The following is a 22,532-nucleotide window of genomic DNA, read 5'->3' as shown; positions in this document are numbered from 1 at the left end:
TCTCATATCTGGATAAATATGGCTGGTGGCAGCCCTTTTCACCCCAGCCCTCGTTCTGGGAACTCAATATTGAGTTGTTTGCTCAAAGCAAGCTCCCTGGAATCCGCTATTTCTGCTTTAAAGGTCAAGGAGAGAAAACAAAAACGGCTTAAGGAGGAAAAAGAACCCCAGTCCTGCCAAAATACAGCACCAGGAAAAATGAGCAAGGAAGAAATCAGGGCCAGCAGAGGCAGGAACAGCATCAGGAGCTGAGCTGGTGCCGGGCACCGCTGGGAACGTGATGAAGGAGGGAGGAAGGACAGAAGCTGAAAGCAAACAAGGCTGACTCACCTCCCTCCTCTGCAGCCCTCTGCCAACCCCCACTTCTCCACTCTCACAACTTCCTCGGAGGCAGCAGATTTTAAAACATGCCCGAAGAACACATTGTCAGAAGTTTCATGAATGAATAAATATCAAGAAGGCCAAGGCCAAGACTATGAATATTTAGTTATTGACTGACTGCAGAGATCCAGCCTGGCTCCTGCTGGAATTCTGCCTGCTGAGGGAGCAGAACAGCAGCACCTGAACCAGCACCAGCAGGGCTGGAGCTGCTCTGGGACCTTCATCTCAGGACCTTGGTCCCTGTTTCTGGAGCTGGCAAAAGTTCCTGGGCCTCAGAGAAACTTTCTTGGTTTTGCCTGGCTTTGTTTGCCCTTTGATCAAAATTTAAGGGAAGTGTAAAACATTAATTATTTATTTTAGTTGTTATTAAAAGAGTCCAAAATTCTGATTTGGTGCCATAAATACGAGGAGGTAAAAATGAAATGTCTGGCAAAATTACAGCTTGGTTTGGGTTAAAAGGGACCTTAAACCTCATCCAGTGCCACCCCTGCCATGGCAGGGACACCTCCCACTGTCCCAGGCTGCTCCAAGCCCCAATGTCCAACCTGGCCTTGGGCACTGCCAGGGATCCAGGGGCAGCCACAGCTGCTCTGGGCACCCTGTGCCAGCCCTGCCCACCCTCACAGGGAGGAATTTCTGCCTTGTCTCTCATCTAAACGTGACCTCAGAACCAGCTCAATTCTGGTAACAAACTCAGTGAACCCCACAGAAGGATGCACTCCTGGGAAGCCAGCAGGAACCTTCCCATCAACTCAGCCAGGCTGTGTTGAGCCCACATTGAGCAAACCCACAATATTTCCATTTTAGAGAGCAACAGATTACCTGGAAATCACATTTATCCACCAGTTCTTGCTTTCTAGTGGCATCACATCCCTTCCACCACCACCTGCAGCAGCAATCTACACCCGACCATGTCTAACAGCAGGGCATAAAAGACCTTTTTTATCTCCAAACCTCCAGGCAGCACTGAATTTACAATCCCTAGCATACACAAATCAGGGTGGGAAGTGCCTGTGAGGATCTCAAATCACACCAAGCCCGACACTGAGCACAGCACGAGCCTGCTGGACACACAAATCACTGCCTGGAGAGCAGAGCAGCCAGAGGGGAGATCTCCAGAATCAACAAGGTGTGCAAACAACAGTGGCAGGACCTGGGGGGACAGTGACAGGGAAGTGGCACTGCCCTGGGTGCTGAGTGTGGTTATTTCCTGGCATTCCAAGCAGGTATGGGATGAGGATGGAGGGATTTAGCCAGGAGTTCTGCTGCTGGGACTGTCCCTGTGACACCTCCTCTTGCTGAGCTCACTGCCAGGGGGATGCAAAACAAAGGAAAGCAGGGATTTGGAGCAGCACAGAATCAAACAGAAAAAAACACCAAGGAAAACAGCTGTAAATATGGTATTTGTACCACTTCATTAGTAGTTTGTTTGTAATTTCTTTTGTTTTTACTCAGAATAAAACAAAAAAGTAAAAAAGGAGTAATCCTTTTACTTAGGATTAAAAATATGAAGGAGATGAATTTTCTCATGTTTGGGCTTGGTTGTTTATTAAATTTTATCTAAAGTACAGAGAGTTCTGCAGCACTTCCAGCTACCAGCTAAAAGCCAGCAAAATGGAGCTGAATCCAGCTGCTACAAGGTCTCTTAAAGCTAAACAGTCCAATAGAGAATTAACACCTATATTATTGATACTTTTGACCCAATAACCAAATTCCCTTGACCTGCAGTGCAGCACTAACTGTGCAACCAGAAACTACTGCCTGAAACCATGGAGAAGGAGGAAGAAGAAGACAGAAAGAAACAACACCCAAAATCTTCCATTTTTTCCCATACTTTTTACTATATTATAAAATCCTTAAATTCAAAACCCTTTACCAAGTGAAATCACACACTTGTATTTAACTACACACCCGTGACTTTAACTCCATCACTCAAATTTGGAGCCTTCTCCAAGGCCTTAGGCCAAAAGCAGTGTTCTCCAGGGGGTCAGTGCCAGAAAGCACAGAAAGCTCAAAAACCCTCAGGTTTCTGGGATCCAACATGCAGCTTTTTCTTTCTTATCCTGTATTTAAACCTTCAGGCTTCTGGTGTTTAGGGGATGGATCCTGACCCTGGCACAGGGGACAAACTCACTGGCATCAGCAAGGTCACCATGGCAGCTCCAGCCAGTCCCTCCCCTTGCAGCTCCACCAAACACAAACAAATTGTCCTGTACCTCTTCCTGTCCCTGCCTGGAAATCCTGTGCCCCGGAGCACTGTCCCTGTCGCTGATGAAGCCACCAACATCCCTGGGACACAGCTGGGACCCAGCCAGGGCTGTGGGCAGAGGTGCCAGCCCAGAGGAGCATCCTGCACTCTGGGGCTCTGCAGGGAGCTTCCAGCAGCATTTCTGCAGCCTGACAAAGCACTCTGCCATCTCTGGGATAGTCCTACAGCTCCCTGCCCGTGCTCCAGGGATCCCCTCATGGCCCAGGGTCCCTTTCCCTGCTTAGGATCTGGGAGAGATTTAAACTTGGATTGATCCAAACCTTCAAGTGCAGCATTTTTATTGTGTGGCACAGAGGGAACCAGGAGCCTGCAGTGCCCAGGACAGCCCTAAAATTCCCTTTGGCTGCAAAGGGAACTCTGGTGACCTCAGTGCCACAACAACTTGAGGGACAGGATCGTGTCTGTCCCAGCCCTCTCCATGACACTGTCCCCAGCTTGTGCTGCCAGCCTCGACAGATTTAAGTGATTTTATGGGGCCACTGAGCAAAGCTGAGGCTTAGCCCTAAACAACCAAGGGCTGAGCTATGGGGAAATCACAGAATCACAGAATTCTTTAGGGTGGAAATGACCTTTAGGATCAGTGAGTCTAAGAAATGCCTCACTGCACAAACAAAGGGGGGATCAGAGCAGATCACCCCTCATCCTCAGCAGCCCAGCACCAGCCCAGGGGATTGGGAGAACATTTCAGAGTTTAACACACATCAGATCTCAGCTGACATAAGGAATAGGAAAGAAGTGACCCTCAGAGCCCATGAGATTGCACTGAAGGAAGCAGTGATTGGATGTCATTGCAGGCAATTGGGTCATTTAGAGGGAAAAACACACCAGAAAAGAAACTGTGACTGAAGTAAAATGATCCAGGCTGAAGAGCCTGAGTGTCAAACGTGCCTCATTCCTGCCTGGCACAGAGAAACATCCAATTGTTCCATTTCCAGCTTATTCCACTGGTGAACACACACAATGTTAACCCCAAAAGTCCCCTCCAGGATCAGCTGTGACAGAGAAGGGAACATGCTGGGATGTGCAGGGAAGGCTGGAGCAGCTCAGAGGTGATGTGTGCATGTGCTGGGGTCAGTGAGGTGCACATCTCCCCTCACAAGAGCTCTGCAGCCAGCTCTGCCCAGCCCAGCCCCAGAGCATCCCTCAGGAGCCTGCTTGGGTGTGGATGCAGCTGAGGTCCCTGAGCCAGCCTGCTGATGGCTCAGCCCTGCTCTATTGATCCCTAATGCTTCTTGTCTTTTTTCTTTTCTATGTTCTCTGTATCCTTTACACACATATCTGGAGCTCTGGAGCCTATTGTTGAATTCCTACTTCATTCTCCCACTGCTTTTCCCTGCCCTGATAGGCAGAAAGACAAAACACATTCCAAAGCCCCTCTCCCATCTTGGTTCTCCCTGGGAACCAAGGCCAAAATCCAGCTCTTTGAGACACATTTTCATCAGCAAAGCTCAGTTCCACCTGAGGGGAGAGGCTTTAGAAGGGGCTCGAACAGGGGGGAATTGCATCACCACTTGTGCTCCTAACTGGTGATTGTTGTCAATTTTGCTAATTTGCTAATCTTATAAAACTGTGTTCACCCCGTGGGGGGGCTTTTGTGGACATTTTCCATACTTCCCCCTAGAGGCCCCCAATAAAGGCCAACCTTTACATTGCCTCCTACACTAACATTAGCTCCAAAGTGTGTTTCATTTATAGGTTCTTAAGGCATCACTATCCCGAGGGTGATCCTGTGAATGCCAGGAGGCAGCACAGCCCAGCTGAGAGCTGCCTCTAAAGCCCTGCCCTGCAGGCAGGCTGGGGGCACCTGGAGCACAGCACTGCCTCCAAACCCTTTGGAGGAGAGATGCAGGAAAAGGGCACAGGACCAGGATCTTTAATGGAAATCTCTGCCCTGCCAGCTCAGGGAGGTGTGATGCCTTGGAGTGGCTCCCTAGAACACAGCTAGACCAGATTAAGAGAATAAAGTGGGGATTTATTAAAGGCCTTCAACAGACACACCTTGGGCAGTCAGAGCTTCCCAGAGGCTACACCCAAGATGGACAATGGTCGTGAGTTTTTCACACAATTATAAATTTGGTCCATTTACATATCAGGGGTTAATCCTCCAATTTCAGCTGCAGGTAATGAAGTTATTTACCCCCAGTTTGCTCCCCAACAATGCATTTTTGTTTATACTTTTCAGGGCCTGAGGCTGTAGGGTCTCCTTGTATCTCAGGCCCAGAGGAATTGTTTTGTCTGACCAAAATGTGGAGACAGTTAACTAACACTTTATATGGAGTTTAGAGTTATGCACTAATGCAGTGCGGGATTTGGAAAATAAAAAGGCTAAAATCTTAATGCATCAGGTGAGAGGGATTTCTGATGAGGAGACTGTGGGAGCTGATTTGTCTGGAGAAGAGAGGACTGAGAGGGGATCCCATCAATCCATCTAAATAACTCCAGGAGGTGTCAGAGGATGGTGCCAGAGGCTTTTCAGTGACAGGACGAGGAGCAATGGCCATAAATTAAAACACAAGAAGTTCTACTTCAACACGAGGCAGAAATTCTTTCCCCGAGGGTGGCAGAGCTCTGGAACAGCTGCCCAGGGATGGTGTAGAGACATCCCAAACCCACCTGGACACGTTCCTGTGTCACCTCCCCCCTGTCTGGGATCACTCTCACCTTCAGGCCGGTGCTCTCTGCCTCGGAGCCCTTGTCCACACCCGTGATGTAGATGCCCAGGGAATATTCTGCCCCTCCTCGGATCATGAGGCCCAGGGATTTCCCTTCATTCAGGACCAGATTCACCTGCAGAGGAATAGCAAGAGGCATTTATGTGGTGTCCAAGTGCTGCCCAAAACAGAGGTGAGGACACAGCCCCAGAGCCACACCCCTGCCATGTCCCTGGCTCCTGTGGGATGGAGGAGGCAGTGGGAGGAGAAAAAAAAGGAGGAAAAGCCCTGGAGGCTGAGAGGCTCAGCTTCATGTGGGTGGATTTTCAGCCACAAATCAGCTGATCCACAGCAGTTTTCCACTCTCTCCTTTTACAGGTGCATCCCTGGGGTAGAGACCGAGCTGAGAGCAAACCCCAAAACCCCCTGAGCACCAGTGGGGTGGTGCCAGGCAGCACTGGCTGTGAATTCCCCCTCTGGCATCGGTGCCTGTGCAAACAGAGCCACGACCCCAGACTGGGATGAGCCCAGCTCCACCCTCTGCCCTTCCCTGTGCAGGGCCACTCCAGGCACTCCCCACAGGACAAACCCCACAGGGGCTCCTCCTGCCAGCCACGTCCCTGATTATTTCCAGTTAACAACGAATTAACCAGCCAGGACAAACTTTCCGTCGATCCAGCACATATTTGCAGAAGACATTTCGTATTTCCCACAACCTGCCAGGCAGCACCTGGACAGATGTTCTCCCCCACCAAATGCTGATTTGCAAACCCAGCTTCCATCTGCCTTTATCCACCCTCTCCTGCTCTCGGGGCCTGACAATATTTGGATGTGCAGGTGGGAATTTGGAGTGCATGAGCAAGCCTGTGCTCAGCTCCCTCGAGGACTCTCCATTTAAAATGGCCTTTGTTCACTCGCTGCATGACACTTCTAAATGAATAACTCCAGGGTTATTTTTTTGCTTTGCTCCCAAGTTTTGAGTCACTTCTGGAGAAAAGCAGACAGCAGGAATAAAAACAAATGAGAAAAGCCAAAATATGTTTCACACTGATAGAAACAACCAGAAACAAGCTGTTTGTGAAAGGCTTTTATATTTAAACACCTTTGCTGCAGTCAAACCAAAATTTTGCACATTTACCTGGATGGAAAAATAATTCCCAGCTTCAAGTCCATAATTAATCCATCTTTCTAGAGGACACGGCATCACAGAGGGAATTCAGGCCAATCTTAGAGTGGCTGGTATTGAAAACCCATTTTCTATCTTGGTGATGGAAGCACAGAAATCAGCAGCAGGACACAAATCCACCTAAGGCTCCACATTTTAGATTCAGAGAAATGGATGCAAAGCTGGAATGAGAACTGTAAGACATCAACTACCTGTACCAGCATCCTTGTCTGAAAAACTTGATGTTCCCTGCGTTTCTTTTCCCTGCTTTAAAGGGCAGAAAGTGCTGGAAACAATTTTAGCATTGAAGGATTATGAAGGAATTACAGAGACCTTCATGCTTCAGGCTGGAGAGACGAGCTGGGCACTGAACCCACCCAAAGGAGCAGCTGCTGTCACTTCCAAGGGCACTTTGGTTTTCTCTTCACGGGAAAACCTTGCTCTGGACCACAGAACACTTTTCTGAGTGCTTTGAAAATTAGAAAAACATTCAACTTCTCTGAAGTGCTGTTACCTCCCAATCTGTCTGGTGGCATCTGCTGTAAGTTTTTCACCCCACCTCTCAAAAATTCCCCAGCTTGGGAAAAATATAAGTAGGAAAAATACAGCAAGGTGCCTGGAATCACAGATCATGTCAGAATAGACTGGCAATGAGAAAATTCCCTCTCTAAGTCCCCGAATGACATTTGTGAGTGCTGGGGTTCGCACCAGGAGGGGCAGCTCCACATGCAGACATTTCCATTTCCCTTTAACACTATCCTGGTAAGCTGAGAAGCTGCTCCCCCCACGTGGGGAGAGCATCAGGTGGAGTAAGAGATACCCCCTGTCCCTCTGCTCCCGAGGTGCTGCCACGTGAGCTGCTCTGTTCACCCCTGCACTGGGCAAACCTGCACTCCCAGAGGCAGGAAAGCCACGGATACAGAAATCCTGGAGCCACAAAAACCAGCAAAGCCACAGGAGCTGCGTGGAAAAACCTCAGTGCTCCTGGAAAATGCATCGCTGCTGGCAGCCCAGAAAGTTGGGCTGCTGAGGGCTTAATTGCATCTCTTAATCAGCTAATGGCTGAATTCAGGCTCCCTGAATGAACCCTGCAGCAGGAACTGCCGGGAACAGCCAGGGAGCATCCAGAGCATGGACACACTGCAGGTTTTGGGAATGGATGGGGAGGGAGACAGGGCTGGCAGGCACTCAGTGGGGAGGGAAGGTGATGCCTTTTGGGGCCACCTAAAAACAGAGGCCAGACTAAATCAAGGGAATAAAAAGCAGTTCTATTTATGGAAGGGCCCTCAGGTACATTTAGGGCAGACAAAGCCCCCCAGGGGCTACACCCAAAATGGACAATGGGTCACAGGATTTCACACTTTTATCAGTTTGGTTCATTTGAATATTGGGGTTAATCTTCCAATTACAGCTTCAGGTAATGAAGTCATTTACCCCAAATTTGCTCCCCCAAAACTCCCTTTTGTTTCCATCTCTGGGGCCTGAGGCAGTGAGGTGTCCTTGATTGCCAGCCTGGAGAGGAATTGTTGTGTCTGCCCAAAATGGGAGAGCAGCAGCTCACACTGGGTATGGAGTTCAGAGTTATACACTAAAGAACTGCAGGGTTACAAATAGATGGAAAATAGAAAAGTTAAAATCCTGAGGCATCACAGGAGCAATGGGATAAGCTGATTGCCAGGATGAAGCCAAGGCTGAGCCACTCCATGCCAAGGGCTTAGGGATCACAGGGGACAATTTGCTCTCCTTCCCAAGGGTCTGTGTCCCCAGTGATGGGCACAGCACAGGGGTGGTGACAGAGGGGTGGCCCTGCCATGCTGGCTGTCCCAGGCACAGCATTGTCACAGTCCTGCCAGCCTGGCCCCACACACGGCTCTGGGGTGACACTGAAGCACAAGGAGGTTAAACCTGTGACCAGGCTGATGTTCCCAGTGGTTCCCAGTGGTTCCCATGGGACAGTGGTGATCCAAGGCCCCTCTGGGATCACACCTCCAGCACAGCATTCCCTGGGCCAAGCCCTTCTGCTTGGGCTCTTCTACTCAGGCTGGCACCTGTGATTAACACTCTGGTGCCAAGGCTTGGCCCAAAGAGGGAATTTTGGTTCCATTTCCACTTTATGCTTCCACTCTCCCCCCTGGCTGAAGCTCCCTCAGTGTGAGAAGCTGTGACATCCCTCAGGGAGAGCTGGGATCGAGTGATCCTAAATCCAGACTGTCCTGGCACCACCCTAAACCAGGCAGCAAACAAGGGCAGCTGTTCTGTGGGGGAAACTGAGGACATCACAGATAATAGAATGGTTTGGGTTGGAAGGGACCTTAAATCTCACCCAGTGCCACCCCTGCCATGGCAGGGACCCCTCCCACTGTCCCAGGCTGCTCCAATCCCCAATGTCCAACCTGGCCTTGGGCACTGCCAGGGATCCAGGGGCAGCCACAGCTGCTCTGGGCACCCTGTGCCAGGGCCTGCCCACCCTGCCAGGGAACAATTCCTGCCCAATATCCCATCTAATTCTACCATCCTTCAGCTTAAAGCCATTCCTGTATCCTGTCCCTCCATGCCTCGTCCCCAGTCCCTCTCCAGCTCTCCTGGAGCCCCTTCAGGTCCCAGAGCTGCAGTAACATCCAGGCAAGGTCACCCCCACACCTTGCCAGGCATTCCCACAGCACCATCACTGCCCAGTCCCCATCTCCTTCCCTGAGCCATTCCCAGGCTGTGCCCAGCCCCAGGTGACTCCTGTGTGCATCCCACAGAAATATTTGGAAGTCCAAGGTCACAGTTTTAATTTCTGTTTCAACACTGAAACATCTGCCATCTCCTGTAGCAGAAAGTGAAGGAAACACCATTATCAGTGAGGCACTTGCTGATTCCTGCACAGGATTTCTTCTCTCTGGGTTTATGGAATTACCTGTTGACAGATTCAATTTTGCCATTAGGAAAAGGCTTTTCAGAAGGAATTAGCCTGCCCCAGCACGGCTCAGCACGCAGCAGTGTGGCTGAGGAGGTTTCAGCCATGCTGGCAGCTATTTCCAGGCCATTACTGCTGCCACACAACACAAAGAGCACCTCGGGAGGCTCACAGGGCTCATCCTGCTCCTCCTGCTTCCCAAGGAAACCCCACCGTTTGTGTCTAGACATCCACACACAGCGAGTGTGGGGAGGCACAGCTGGCCCCCAGCCATCCACCGAGTCCTGGGAGCAGCTGGGGGTGTCCCAGTGTCACCCCCCGCCCATGGGGGACTGGGGCTGCCACCCAATAGGCAGCACTGGGGACAGGGAGAATATCCCAGGGCTGAGAGGTGACACCAGAGCACAGGGGCAGTGACCAAACCAAGTCCTATGCCCATCCTAAACCTCAGTCCAGCTCCTGGTGAGCCCAGAGCTGCCTCCCCACGGGCCAGGGCTTGGCTCACTCACCAATTGCCACTTTTGGGTGCTTTTCCTACTTAAAGTGCCTGAAACAACCAAGAGGTGGAACTGCTGCCCCTCAGGGTGTGACACAAAGGGCATTTTTGGGTAAGTCTGCTGGGACAGAGCTACAGAATGCCCGAGGCAGAAGGATGACTCCTGGAAACACTGAAAGCCAGGCTGGATGTGGCTCAGCCTGATGTAGCTGAAGATGCCCCTACTCACTGCAGGGGATTGGATTAAATGGGATTTAAATGTCCTTTCCAACCCAAATCAGTCCATGCCTTCAATCCCCAGCACACTGGTGCACCAGTGGCTCACATCCCACATTCCAGTCCCACAGGGAACTAAGGCAGCCCCCCACGAGCCTGGATTCCCTTAAAGCTGTAAACAAAATCAAAGCCCAGCAAGGTCAGAGCAAGCAAACAGTGAGAGACATGGGGAGCTGGATCATCCACACTGCAAATGTCATTACAAACTAATAGCAAGAAATCCTTCCTTCCCTCTCCTGCATCTCTTATCCTTCATGCTCAAGTAGTCACCAGCAGTGTCTCAAACATTCAAGCCACGCAATATTAGCACAGATATTTTATTTTTTTTTAATAATAATTACTGCTACTTTTGGCTCCAGAATTGCCTGAAGCTGAGGAGATGTTCACACTCTATTATGTTTTCTTTCTTCTGCTGCACCAGGAATAAGCAGCTCCCCTGGCAATAAGCACATTAAGGCACCAATTCAGCTGATGGAATGGTGCTTCTCAGAGAACTCGCAGCCCAGCACTGCCAGAGTGCTTTGCACACTTCATCTTCCTCCCAGCTCAGCAGCACCTCCGAGTTTTCACTGTCTGAGGCTTTCCAAAGTGCTTTTAATGAAATAAGCTGTCAATCCCAGAAGTCCATCAATGACAATTCATGGCACAAATGGCTCTTGCTGCTGCTGTGACAAATCCAGAGGACTCTAAGCCTGCACAGACGATAAAAATCCAAGTGCTCTGAAGCAGAAGGTGAGCACGGGAAGCAGGTCCCAGCTTTCCAGCAGGCAGGGACATCCTGGGATGGGGCTGGGGGCTGTCACCTGCTGTTCTGCCTGGCCTGGCTCCAGCAGCATTTCCCAGAGCTTTGCACTATTGCAAACCCTTCCTTTCACACTTCCTGACCACTGGTGACTCCTCCTGCGGGCACAGGGCTCTGATGAGACCTGGATTCACCAATTACAACCACAGGAAAATGCCAGATTTGGGAAATACAGCACCTGCCACACACAGCACAGCCATGGAAAGCAAGGATCTGGAGCACCTCGCACAATCACAGGCTGAACCTGCCAGCAGCTCCTTCAGCCCAACATTCCCTTAATCCTCACCTCCCTTCCCCAGTGCCATCACTCATGGGAGGTCAGGTCTGCACAAAACCTGGCCCAGATCTCAGCACCCCACATCCCTGCTCACCCAGAACAGCCTCGGATCTGAGCTTGGGGCAGGCTGGATTCTGCCTGGAAGAGGATGGGGAAAGCCAAGCCAGCTGCCAAATCCCAATCCCCAAATCCCTTTGGTGGGGATCCCTGCACAGCTGGAAGTGAAGGAATCCCAATGTCCAGAGGAAATGGGGACAAAGGCACAGGCTGGGATCGCTGCCTTTGGAGCTGAACCACACTGCCCAAAGCCACCCTGTTCCACACCTCATCCCACTGGGATGGTCCCACAGATCCCTGGATGGATCAGTTACACCATCACACACCTCACAAGGGTGGTTTCCATTTCAAGCCTTTGGATAACAAATCCTCCTGCCTCAGGATAATCAACTCCCTAAACTCAGTGACAAACCCATCCTTGCAGGCATGCAGATGTGCTGCAGGAAGAGCATCCAGACAGGGATATTTCCATTGCCTGAAGAATGCCAGATGCCTCCAGCAGCTTTGAATTTAACCTTAGGAAAGCTGGAAATATCCCTTTGACTTCAGAGGTGTTGCAGTCATGCTGAGCTGTGGATTCACCTCCTGCTGCAGGGCTGGAGCTGCTCTGCTGTGCTTCCCCAACCCTGCCTGCTTGAAAGCTTTGGCACATTCATTCCAGGACATTCAGATCGATTACAAATAGGAGAGAGGGGGATAAAAAAAAATAACCAATTCTCCCCTCAGAATGTAAAACCACTCACAAATCAAACAGGCCTTGGTGTCTGTCAGTTCTGGTTGACTGGGCTGAATTAACCAGGGATGTGCAGCATTTATTTGCATTTTTGTGAACAGAATAACCCCACTTTCAGCAGTTAATTATATGCCTGTAGCTACCCATAAATCTACACATACAAATAAAAAGGGAGAAAACTGGAGGCAGGTTGTTCCCCTGTTCTGGGACACATTTTCACCCCTCCATGGTGCTCAGTAATTCAGGCCACAGCGACTCAGCCCATCCATGCCCTGCAGCCTGTGTGCAGAAAATGTCACTCCAAATAATCCCTGTCCAACACCAGCCAGGGCAGGCTCAGCTTGCTGCCAGCAGCCTTGGGTCAGGGGGAATTGCTTCCACCACCAGCTGGCACAGCAAGGCACCTCTGGATATGGAGGTGTCTGGGCAGCCTTGAGCATTTCAGAGCAGTAGCAGCCAGTAATTTCCTTTTTTTCTGCTCTTACAGATGGGAAATCAGGAGTGGAGGCTGCTGCAAAGTGCATTCCAAGCCTTGTGCACTTCAAGCAGTGACCAATGTCCCTGCTGGTGTGTCACCAAGGAGTGGGGCCAGGAGAAGGTTGAACATCCCTCTCCATCACTGAGAGCTTCAAATATTTCCTGCAGCTGCCATGGATTCTTCCCAGGTTAACAGAGGGGCCTCCAGCCCCCTGTCCTGGGGTCAAAGTGGGATCCTCTGCTGGAGAGATCCAGAGGAGGCACCAGGGGGATCAGAGGATGGAGCAGCTCTGGGATTGTTCACCTGGAGAGGAGAAGTTTTGGGGTGAGCTCAGTGTGACCTTGCAGAGCCTGAAGGAGCTGCAGGAAAGATGGAGAGGGACAATTTACAGGGGTCTGGAGGGACAGGACACAGGGAATGGCTCCCACTGCCAGAGGGCAGGGCTGGATGGGATATTGGGCAGGAATTGTTCCCTGGCAGGGTGGGCAGGCCCTGGCACAGGGTGCCCAGAGCAGCTGTGGCTGCCCCTGGATCCCTGGCAGTGCCCAAGGCCAGGTTGGACATTGGGGCTTGGAGCAGCCTGGGACAGTGGGAGGGGTCCCTGCCATGGCAGGGGTGAAACTTTAAGGTCCTTTCCAACCCAAACCAGTCTGAGATTCTCTGAAGAAGCCAAAGGGCTGCCTGGCTGTGTGGAACAGCACCAAGGGATGGAAGGACACAATTTTGGAAGAGCCACTCCTCACACCTGGGCAAATCTGCACACACCAGGACAAGCAGGAGCACACCCAGGGCTGCCACATCTTCCCAGGGCTCTGCAAGTGGCCAGGACCACACGAGGCTGAGACAGAGGCAGGGGACACTCAGCTCCAGGTTTCTGAGCCTTTCATGTCCACACACAGCGAGGACTGAAGGAATGATGTGCACAGAAACAAATCCCCACAGCTGCCCAGAGCTGCTGCTGCTCTGCCAAGGTGACATTGGGTGGCAGGGGGTGGGGGACCCAGCCAGCAGAGCCTGCTTTTCTCCTCTCCTTAAAATAAAAATAATAGGCCCTTCTCCCTTGTGGCCCACATGAATATTTCATCAGCAAACTGCTTCCTCCTGGATTAGATTTTTCTCTCCCTCCAGCAGAGATGGGAAGCTCACAGACCCTTCCACAGTGTTTGCAGGAGCTGAGGACATTTTGGGCACAGACAGAGTGATATCAGGATAAAAGGATGGAAATAGTCAAGGCTCCAAGCAATCCTGTATTTAGGGAAGGCAGGGCTGACTGCTAGGACAGAAGTTTGATATTCCATGGGTGGTAATGAGGAAACACCACGTTCTGCTTGTATGGGATGAGGTTCCCTGTCCATCTGTCCCCTCAGCTGTGCCTCACTCCTCTGGGCACTGTGACACCTCTGCAGGCCTGGCTGGCCATGGAGGTGTGAGGGAGAGGAGACATCAAATCCCTGAGATCAAATATTGCAGCTCAAGCACCCTGTGCTGGCTTCCCTTACACAAAAGGCTGTTCAAAGGAGGGCAGCTCACAGTAGGAGAGCAGGGCTGGAAATTCGATGTGCTGAAGGGTTCCTTCTGTCAGAGACCCAGGATCCAGGCCCAGCACTGGCCACACTCCCCTGGTGTCACTGCAGAAGCCATTCCCTTCCCTGCTCCTTTTTCCCTCACCAGGGTTTTCACTCAGACCCCTCCTAGCTCAGGCTCCCTCTCCCCCAAACAGAAAAGGAAAATAACCTGGTTTATTTCAGACCATTTGTAGGAGAGAAGAATTGGGGGTTTGTTTTTTTTTACTAAGAACTGCCAAGAGTCCCAAGAAAGCCCCACAGGAACAGCTGAGGAAAGATCTGAACTGCAGGAGGAAGGGCAGGAATGCACTCTGAGATCCAGCCCTGTACATGCACAGTGACACAGAGTAGAAGAGACCTTAAACATCATCCAGTGCCACCCATGGCAGGGACCCCTCCCACTGTCCCAGGCTGCTCCAAGCCCCAATGTCCAACCTGGCCTTGGGCACTGCCAGGGATCCAGGGGCAGCCACAGCTGCTCTGGGCACCCTGTGCCAGGGCCTGCCCACCCTGCCAGGGAACAATTCCTGCCCAATATCCCATCCAGCCCTGCCCTCTGGCAGTGGGAGCCATTCCCTGTGTCCTGTCTCTCCATCCCTTGTCCCCAGTCCCTCTCCAGCTCTCCTGGAGCCCCTTTAGGCCCTGCCAGGGGCTCTGAGCTCTCCTCAGAGCTTTGCTGTCTCCAGGCTGGACATGGAAGTCAGTCCCTCAATGTCCACCCAAACAACCTCCTTGGGAAAAACCTTAAAACCCACTCCTGGTGTGGTGGCTGTCCTTGGCAGGACCTTCCCTGCCAGACCAGACTGGACAATTCCTCCCCTGCAGCCCAGCTTCTCCCTGTGTCAAAGAGGAACAAAGCCAACCCATCCCATCCTACATGACCCCTGGGAGCAGACAGGGGACAGCTACATCCCGAGGGAGAAATCCAGGATGCTAAAGGACAGCCAGGCCAGTCCCATGGAGAATCACACAGGGGGAAGCCACAGGGCTGGGACCTGCATGGGAAGGGGACCCCAGGGCTGTGTCTGATCCCCCTTTGCTCACCTTCTTCTCGTCGCCCTCCTGCAGGAGCTGGAGGTGGCTCCTCTTCTCGCTGTCCCTGCGCAGGGAGCTGTTCTGGTGGTGGGGCAGCCCCGTGGGGGGGGACACGCTGCGGCCCTGGGGGTCCACCCAGGTGTAGATGTGGTTGGTGACATAGCCCCCAGGGATGCGCCCCACCGAGTGCACAGACAGGTTCAGCTTCTTGCAGCCCTTCAGCACCTGCAGCACAAGCCAAGCACAGGGGTTAGTGCCCACAGGACCACCTGCACATCGGGCAGACACAGCTTTGCACTTCTGGAGGCTTAAAGATCTCCAGCTCCTCTGCAGCCACCGATGAATGATGGAGCTGCATAAAAAGCTGGTGGGAAAAGCTGGGATTTTTCTGTTTTCTCCTGGCTGCAATAGAGATAAGGCAAAGCTGCTGCTGCTGCTGAAAAAACACAGAGAAAACCTTTCCCATCAGCCAGGGAAAGAGCAGAGTGAAGCAAAGTGGGGAGGTGAGGGGGCAGAGCCATGCCCAGGATGGGCTGAACCTAGGACTGAGCAGCTTCTGCAGCTCTGGAGAGGAGCCAGGGCAGGACAGGGAGCAGTGCTGGAGGAGAGCAGCACTGATCCTTGTCCAGAGCCCTCTCCAGCCCTCATGGAGCCCCTTTAGGCACTGGAAAGTGCTCCAAGATGTCCCTGGAGCCTTCTCCCCTCCAGGCTGAACAGGGATGTCAGCCTCTCAATGACTGCGCTGGCAGCAAACAAAACCAGTGTGGGAAAAGCCTCAGCTCTGTCCCCACAGCTCCAACCTCTGCCATTGGAAAAGCTCCTGCTGCCTTCAGGGAACATTGACAGCACTCCCAGAGATTCAGCCATTGAGTTAGCAGCTGCCTTTCCCAGCACAAGCTCCCAATTAACGAGTGGAATAATTACTAAATACACACATACACTTAAACCGGCACACACACAGAGATGACCTTGGGGGCCAGAGGAGGTGATTTGCAATAATTCCTCTGCCCCTCCAGTTTCCACTTCGAGAAGCTGACACAGGAACTTCAATTAACATAGAGGAGTTCTCCCTGGGGACAGCTGTAAGTGCTGATCCCTCCAGAGGCCTCAGGAGCACCAGCACTGCAGATCTGCTCTCAGGAGGGAGGTGTTTGGGGCTTTTTTCCCATGTATACATCATCCTGATGAGCTGCTCCTGCAAGGTCTCCTGTCCCCACTGAGCAGAAAAGCTGCTGAGCAAGGCTTGTGGCTGGGAAGGACTAAAACCAGCAGTAAAGGGTAAAATTGTCACTAATAGTGGGCTGGCTGGATCCCAGCTCTGAGCTGGCAGCACTCCTGTCCCTCCCTGCCAGAGCCACGGAGAATCCAGCTCAAACCCCAGCTCAGCACCTCCATCACACACAGCAACCTGCCTGCAAACTTGTCACATGCTCCCAAGGTCACCAAGTGCCTGGAGGGCTGGCACAAGGACTGCAAAACTCCTGGAACCCAGAAACCTGGGATTTTTGAGCTTTCTGTGCTTTCTGGCACTGACCCCAGGAGAACACTGGTTCTGACTTGAGGCCTTGGAGAAGGCTCCAAATTTGAGTGATGGAGTTAAAGTCACGGGTGGGCAGTTAAACAGAAGCGTGTGGGTTCACATGGTGAATGGTTTTAAATTTGAGGGCTTTAGAATACAGTAATAGATATGGGACAAGATGGAGGATTTTGGGCATTGTCTGTTTTCTGTCTTCCTCCTCCTTCTCCATGGTTTCAGGCAGTAGTTTCTGGTTGCACACTCAGTGCTGCACTGCAGGTCATAGGAGTTTGGTTATTGGGTCAAAAGTATAAAAAATATAGGTGTTAATTCTCTATTGGACTGTTTAGCTTTAAAAGACCTTGTAGCAGCTGGATTCATCTCCATTTTGCTCACTTTTAGCTGGTAGCTGGAAGTGCTGCAGAACTCTCTGTACTTTAGATAAAATTTAATAAACAACCAAGCCCAAACACGAGAAATTAGTCTCCTTTGTATTTTTAATCCTGACTCTGAGTGAAGACAGAAGAAAATTAAGACAAACAACTAATTAGGTGGTGGAGTTAACCCATTTACACAAAACCAACAGCCCCATTGGGACACCCACACAGCCCTTCACCCCCCTGGGCTGCTCACCAGCTCCAGCCCCTGTTCCTGCAGCTTCCCAGTCCCTAAAACACATCCCTGCTGGGATCTGCTCCCTCCCTGCAGACACTCGGAGCCCAGCTGAGCTGCCAGAGGTGCTCACCACGCTCAGTCCTGCCCAGGTCTCTCTGGGATGATGGAGCAGCTTCTGAGCCCTCTGCCCACTCCAGGAGACCACTCTCCCATGGGCACCGTGGCTGTGCCAGGCTTCGGGGCACAGAGCAGCTTCCCGAGCCACACTGCCATACAGCCAGGCTCAGGATGGGCTGAACCCCACAGAAATCAATGAGCTGGGGGTGGCAGGGACCCTTCTCACCTACCCCAAGGCTACCAGGGCAAGGGATCCCTGTCAGAAGGGGTGCAGGACCCCCTGAAATGTTCATCCAAAAGGAAGCCATCTCTATAAAACCTCTTTAGAGTCTGTATAAATAACATCATTGTACCCCTGCTCCTAGGTCCAGTTTAAGGCCCCTCAGAGGAAGGACTGGAGCATGTCCAGGGCAGGGAACAGAGCTGGGAAGGGTCTGGAGCCCCAGGAGAGGCTGAGGGAGCTGGGAAGGGGCTCAGCCTGGAGAAAAGGAGGCTCAGGGGGGCCCTGGTGGCTCTGCACAACTCCCTGACAGGAGGGGACAGCCGGGGGGGTCGGGCTGTGCTCCAGGGAACAGGGACAGGAGGAGAGGGAACGGCCTCAGGCTGGGCAGGGGAGGGCAGGGTGGGCAGGAATTTCCTCATGGAAAGGGTGATTAAACATTGGAAGGGGCTCCCAGGGAGGTTTAGAGTTCCCATCCTTGCAGGTGTTTAAGGAAAGACTGGACATGGCACAGGGATCCTCTTCTCTCCTTTTCTCAGAGAATCCATCCTGGCAGGGAGGAGAAGGAGCAAAGGAAATCTCTGGGATTTGATTCACACAGGAGACACTCGAGGCACAGGAGCAGGAACCAGGCACGGGCTCCACTCCATTGTGCAGTGTCACAGCTGCCCCAGGGACAGGGCAGAGGTGGCTGATGGAGCCTGGCACAGCCATTTAGCCTCAGCCAAATGTCATCCCCTGGCACAGCAGCAGGGCTGCTCTCTGCAGGCACAGGGAAGTCAGCAGGGATGAGAGGCCAGAGATTTACATGGGTATTTTTATGTCCCCCTGCAGCTCCCTTGACAGGGCCACCAGGAGCAGGGATCTCGGGCTCAGGGAGATGTTTTATGCATGAAGGTGACAGCAGAGAGCCCGAGGGGAGGGGAGCAGCTGCAGGAGGACCAGGGCTCCCTGGCAGCCCCATCCAAGAGGGGACATACGAGTGACAGAAGCTGGCAGTGCCCAGCAGGACATTGCTGGTGACAGTGTCTCCCAGAGAAACAGCACTGCAGCAGGCTGGTGACATTCTGGGGAGTCCTTTATACATTCACTGAGGTCTCTCCTGTGCTCAGTGAGAAGCAATTTCCTGTCCAGCATAGAGTTTCCTTCCCAAAAAACCCTCCCTGCTCATGCCCAGGCTGAAAGAGGAGCCCATCAGAGACTCTCCCTCACTCAGAAGCCCTTCAGGACACACCTTTTGGACCAGGTCACCTGCTGACCTGCACCTTTTGGAGACCCTTTGGGTGACCACAGGTGGGGGAAGACAGTGACACCCACAAAAGATTTTTAAGGGACTTTTAGAGGGACGATGCATTAACAGGACAAGGGGGAATGGCTTCACGCTGAGGGATGGTAGAATTAGATTGGATATTGGGAAGAAACTCTTCCTGTGAGGAGTGCAAACCCCTTCCCCAACCTGGTGATCACTGAAATCAGTTCTGCTCAAACATCTGAGCTTCAGGAAGCTTTGTGTCCATCATGCACCAGCTCTTTATACTGCAGCCCCAGCTGTGAGAGGAGATGAGAGGGAAGCAGTTTTCCCTCAGTTTCCCTGGAAGAACAGCTCAGCATGTGACCCACACTGCAGCACAGCAGGCATGGGGACAGCACCTGGCACACATCTACAAAATCTTTGTGCAGCCACACTCTGAAGCAGATTTGAACAAAGTGCTTGGCACCAGGAGCTGCACAGGGACGAGGCACCAGGTGTGCCAAGTGGGAGAAGTTTCCACCTGCATCCAAACCAGGACAGAACCCACCAGCAGCTGCTGTGCTGAGTTCCAGGAGAGCAGAATTTCCATCATCTCCCTGCATAGGGAGAAATGCTGCACTTCCCCTCTATTCTGGGTTTTTTTCCTCCCAGGTTTTATCAAGGCCAGACCTCAGCCTTGTCTGCAGGGAGGGCTCAGAGCAGGGCCCAGGTTCTGTCCCCTGGGACAAGAGGAATGGGCAGGAACTGATGCCCAGGAAGTTCCACCTGGACACAAGGAAGAATTTCTTCCCCGTGCAGTGACTGAGCACTGGGACAGGAGCCCAAAAAAGGTTTTTCCACTGTGTCCTCCTCCCATGGAAGTCTTTATCCTGCTGGTCCCTGCCCAGCTGCTGCTCAGGCTCTGAGCACTTCCCTGTCCCCATTCCCAGCGAGGTGCCACAGTGCCACCAGGCTGGCACCAGCCCTCCAATGTTGATGTTGCTGCCAGCCCTGCTTATAAAGCCACCACAGCAAGAGAGAGGAGAGAGAGCCAGAACCTGCCCACACAGCAACACAGATCATCCCAGCTCCCTGGGACAAAAGGAGAAGCTTTTCAGCAGAGTTCTAATCACAGAATTCCAGAATCATTGAGGTTGCAAAAAACGTCCCAGACCATCAAATCCAACCTGTGCCCCATGCCCACCTTGCCACCAGCCCAGAGCCCTGAGTGCCACCTCCAGCCCTTCCTGGGACACCTCCAGGGATGGGCACTCCAAACCTCCCTGGGCAGTTCCAATTTCTGACCACCCTTTCCATGAAATTCCTGCTGGTGCCCACCCTGCCCTTCCCTGCCCAGCCTGAGGCCGTTCCCTCTCCACCTGTTCCTGTTCCCTGGAGCACAGCCCGACCCCCCCGGCTGTCCCCTCCTGTCAGGGAGTTGTGCAGAGCCACAAGGGCCCCCCTGAGCCTCCTTTTCTCCAGGCTGAGCCCCTTCCCAGCTCCCTCAGCCTCTCCTGGGGCTCCAGACCCTTCCCCAGCTCTGTTCCCTGCCCTGGACACGCTCCAGCCCCTCAATGTCCTTCCCAAATTGATGGGCCCAGAACTGGACACAGGATTTGAGGTGGCCCCCGCAGTGCCCAGCACAGGGGGACATCACAGAGGACAGGCTCTGGCTGGGAATTCTGCAAGGGAAAACTTTTTCCTGTCAGACACACAATTGTCCTGTGTGCACTGACTGCAGAGATAGCCCCCAAAGCCACAGCAGAACTCAGGCTGCGAGTTTTTTGGGAACTCAGGTTATCTGATGGGCACACTGAACCTCACCCAGACACCCCTGAATAACAAACTCCACCTCCTTAATGCCCTGTGCAGAATCAGACAGTGCAGGCTGCATCTCCAGCTCCTTTCTCAAGCCATTCCAGGGATTTGCTGCAGTCTCAGATCTGATTTTGCCCCATCTCTGGTGTGTTTGAGGACCATGGGGTGGGAGGTTTAGGGCTGGCACCACAGTGTGCAAGCTCACCTGCCAGCAGCCCAGCTTGAAGAAATAATTTATGTGAATCTGGGAATTAGTGCCAAAATCTTTAGCAGAGAAACAGTCACCAACTGCCCAGAAATGTGATCAGAAGCAGCAAGTGCCAGAGAGAGAGGCAGATTGATTCCATGAGGCCACTGATCCCCTAACAACACTCTATTTAATTATCTGTCAAGCCCTCTGAGAGGAAAGGACATCATTTAAACTGATCAAAAAAGGAAACACACATCTCTTGTGCCACAATTACCTTTAAAAAAAAACCCCATGAAACCCAAACAGCTCTCAGTACATCATGTTCTTTCCTAGGATCCAGAGTGGCAGCTGCCATCCTTGTAAAACCCTGCAGGTCTCATCACCGAGGGCTTTCCTCTCCCATTTTCCCCCCTCTAGTCCCCACTTCCCAACAGCCCTGAGAGGTTATGTAAAAACACCTCCAAAAATCCCTCCAGAAGGAGCCCAGATGCCAGAAATCGATGGCAATTAAGCACCAGGATGCTCCTGGCAGCCTGCCTGTACCTGGCCCTCGCAGGGACACAGCCCCCTCACCTCACCTTTAACCATGAGCCAACCTCCCCCTCGCCACTGCCTCCAGCTGCTTTTCCTCCCGGCAGGAACAGCCTCGCTGGAGCTGGTTTGGCTCTGGGATAATGGGCATGGAATAATGGGCATGGAATAATGGGTATGGGATAATGGGTACGGGATAATGGGCACGGGATAATGGGTATGGAATAATGGGCACGGGATAATGGGTATGGGATAATGGGTATGGGATAATGGGCATGGCTCTGCTGGCCAGCTCCAAAGGTCAGTGCAGAGGTTATCAATCAGCAAAGCACCGGGAATTTGGCAGCACGTCCCCCAAAAGTAAGGCCCGGGTTTAGAAATCAAGCTGCAGAGGGAAGGAAATGCTGAGATACCACAGGAGGGAGGCAGAGGGAGCTTTTACAGCGCGTTCTGGCACCGTGCACGGAGCGACTGGCACGAGTTTGTCCCACCACTATCCCTGCTCCATCCCAGGGTGTTCCTGCTGGACTCGGGTGGGTTGAAGTTTGTGGGATCAGATGGACTGAGCAAAACAAAACAATCCTGCTGGCAGCGGGAATGAAGCAGCTCCCTGTGGCTGCTGGGGAGGGGAAGGGGCTGCAGGGGCAGGAGATTTTACAGGAGAGGGATTGAGCCACATCAGCTGAAAGGCTCCTCTGCTGAGACAGGACAGGCACGTCCTGCCCCCAAAACCTTTGCTCCAGGGACCAGCTGAAGGCAGGATGGGTAAAAGGCTATTGCAGATCCCACTGCACACCTGGTTAAGGCCAAATGTTCCAGGTGAAGCCAAGAGAGACTGTCCCCTGCCCCAGAGTGCAGTTGTAAAGAAGATATCTTGGAACAAGTGTTGCCCAGAGAAGCTGTGGCTGCCCCTGGATCCCTGGAAGTGTCCAAGGCCAGGCTGGATGGGGTTTGGAGCAGCCTGGGACAGTGGAAAGTGTCACTGTCCATGGAACTGGATGAGCTTTAAGGTCCCTTCCAACCCAAACCAGTCTGGGATTCCATGATTTTGAGTCTATCCCATCCCCACGCTGCCTGACAAAGCACAGGGAGCTGGATCTGAGCAGAGGAACTGGGAATGGAATGGGCTGAGGGGGGCAAAGAGCTCAGCCCTGAGTGGGGACACAGGGGCTGGAACGAGGAAAAGGTGACAGAGGCAGGAGGAGAG

General features: G+C 52.4%; 1 protein-coding gene across 2 annotated transcripts in view; it reads right to left on the bottom strand.

Moving 5' to 3' along the window:
• Positions 1 to 22,532, bottom strand: part of WHRN (whirlin) — a 48,558-nt gene that overhangs the window by 18,408 nt on the left and 7,618 nt on the right. For both annotated transcript variants that reach the window (XM_014881104.2, XM_088177358.1), the window contains exons 2-3: positions 15,097 to 15,312; positions 5,312 to 5,437 (exon numbers count right to left, since the gene is read on the bottom strand). In XM_014881104.2, the coding sequence (XP_014736590.1) occupies positions 5,312 to 5,437; positions 15,097 to 15,312 (342 nt within the window). The remainder of the gene's footprint in view (positions 1 to 5,311; positions 5,438 to 15,096; positions 15,313 to 22,532) is intronic.

The sequence above is a fragment of the Sturnus vulgaris genome, chromosome 22 (genome assembly GCF_052056855.1).
Source record: "Sturnus vulgaris isolate bStuVul1 chromosome 22, bStuVul1.hap1, whole genome shotgun sequence".
Taxonomy (NCBI): Eukaryota; Metazoa; Chordata; class Aves; order Passeriformes; family Sturnidae; genus Sturnus; species Sturnus vulgaris.
This window is presented reverse-complemented; position numbering and strand designations above follow the sequence as displayed.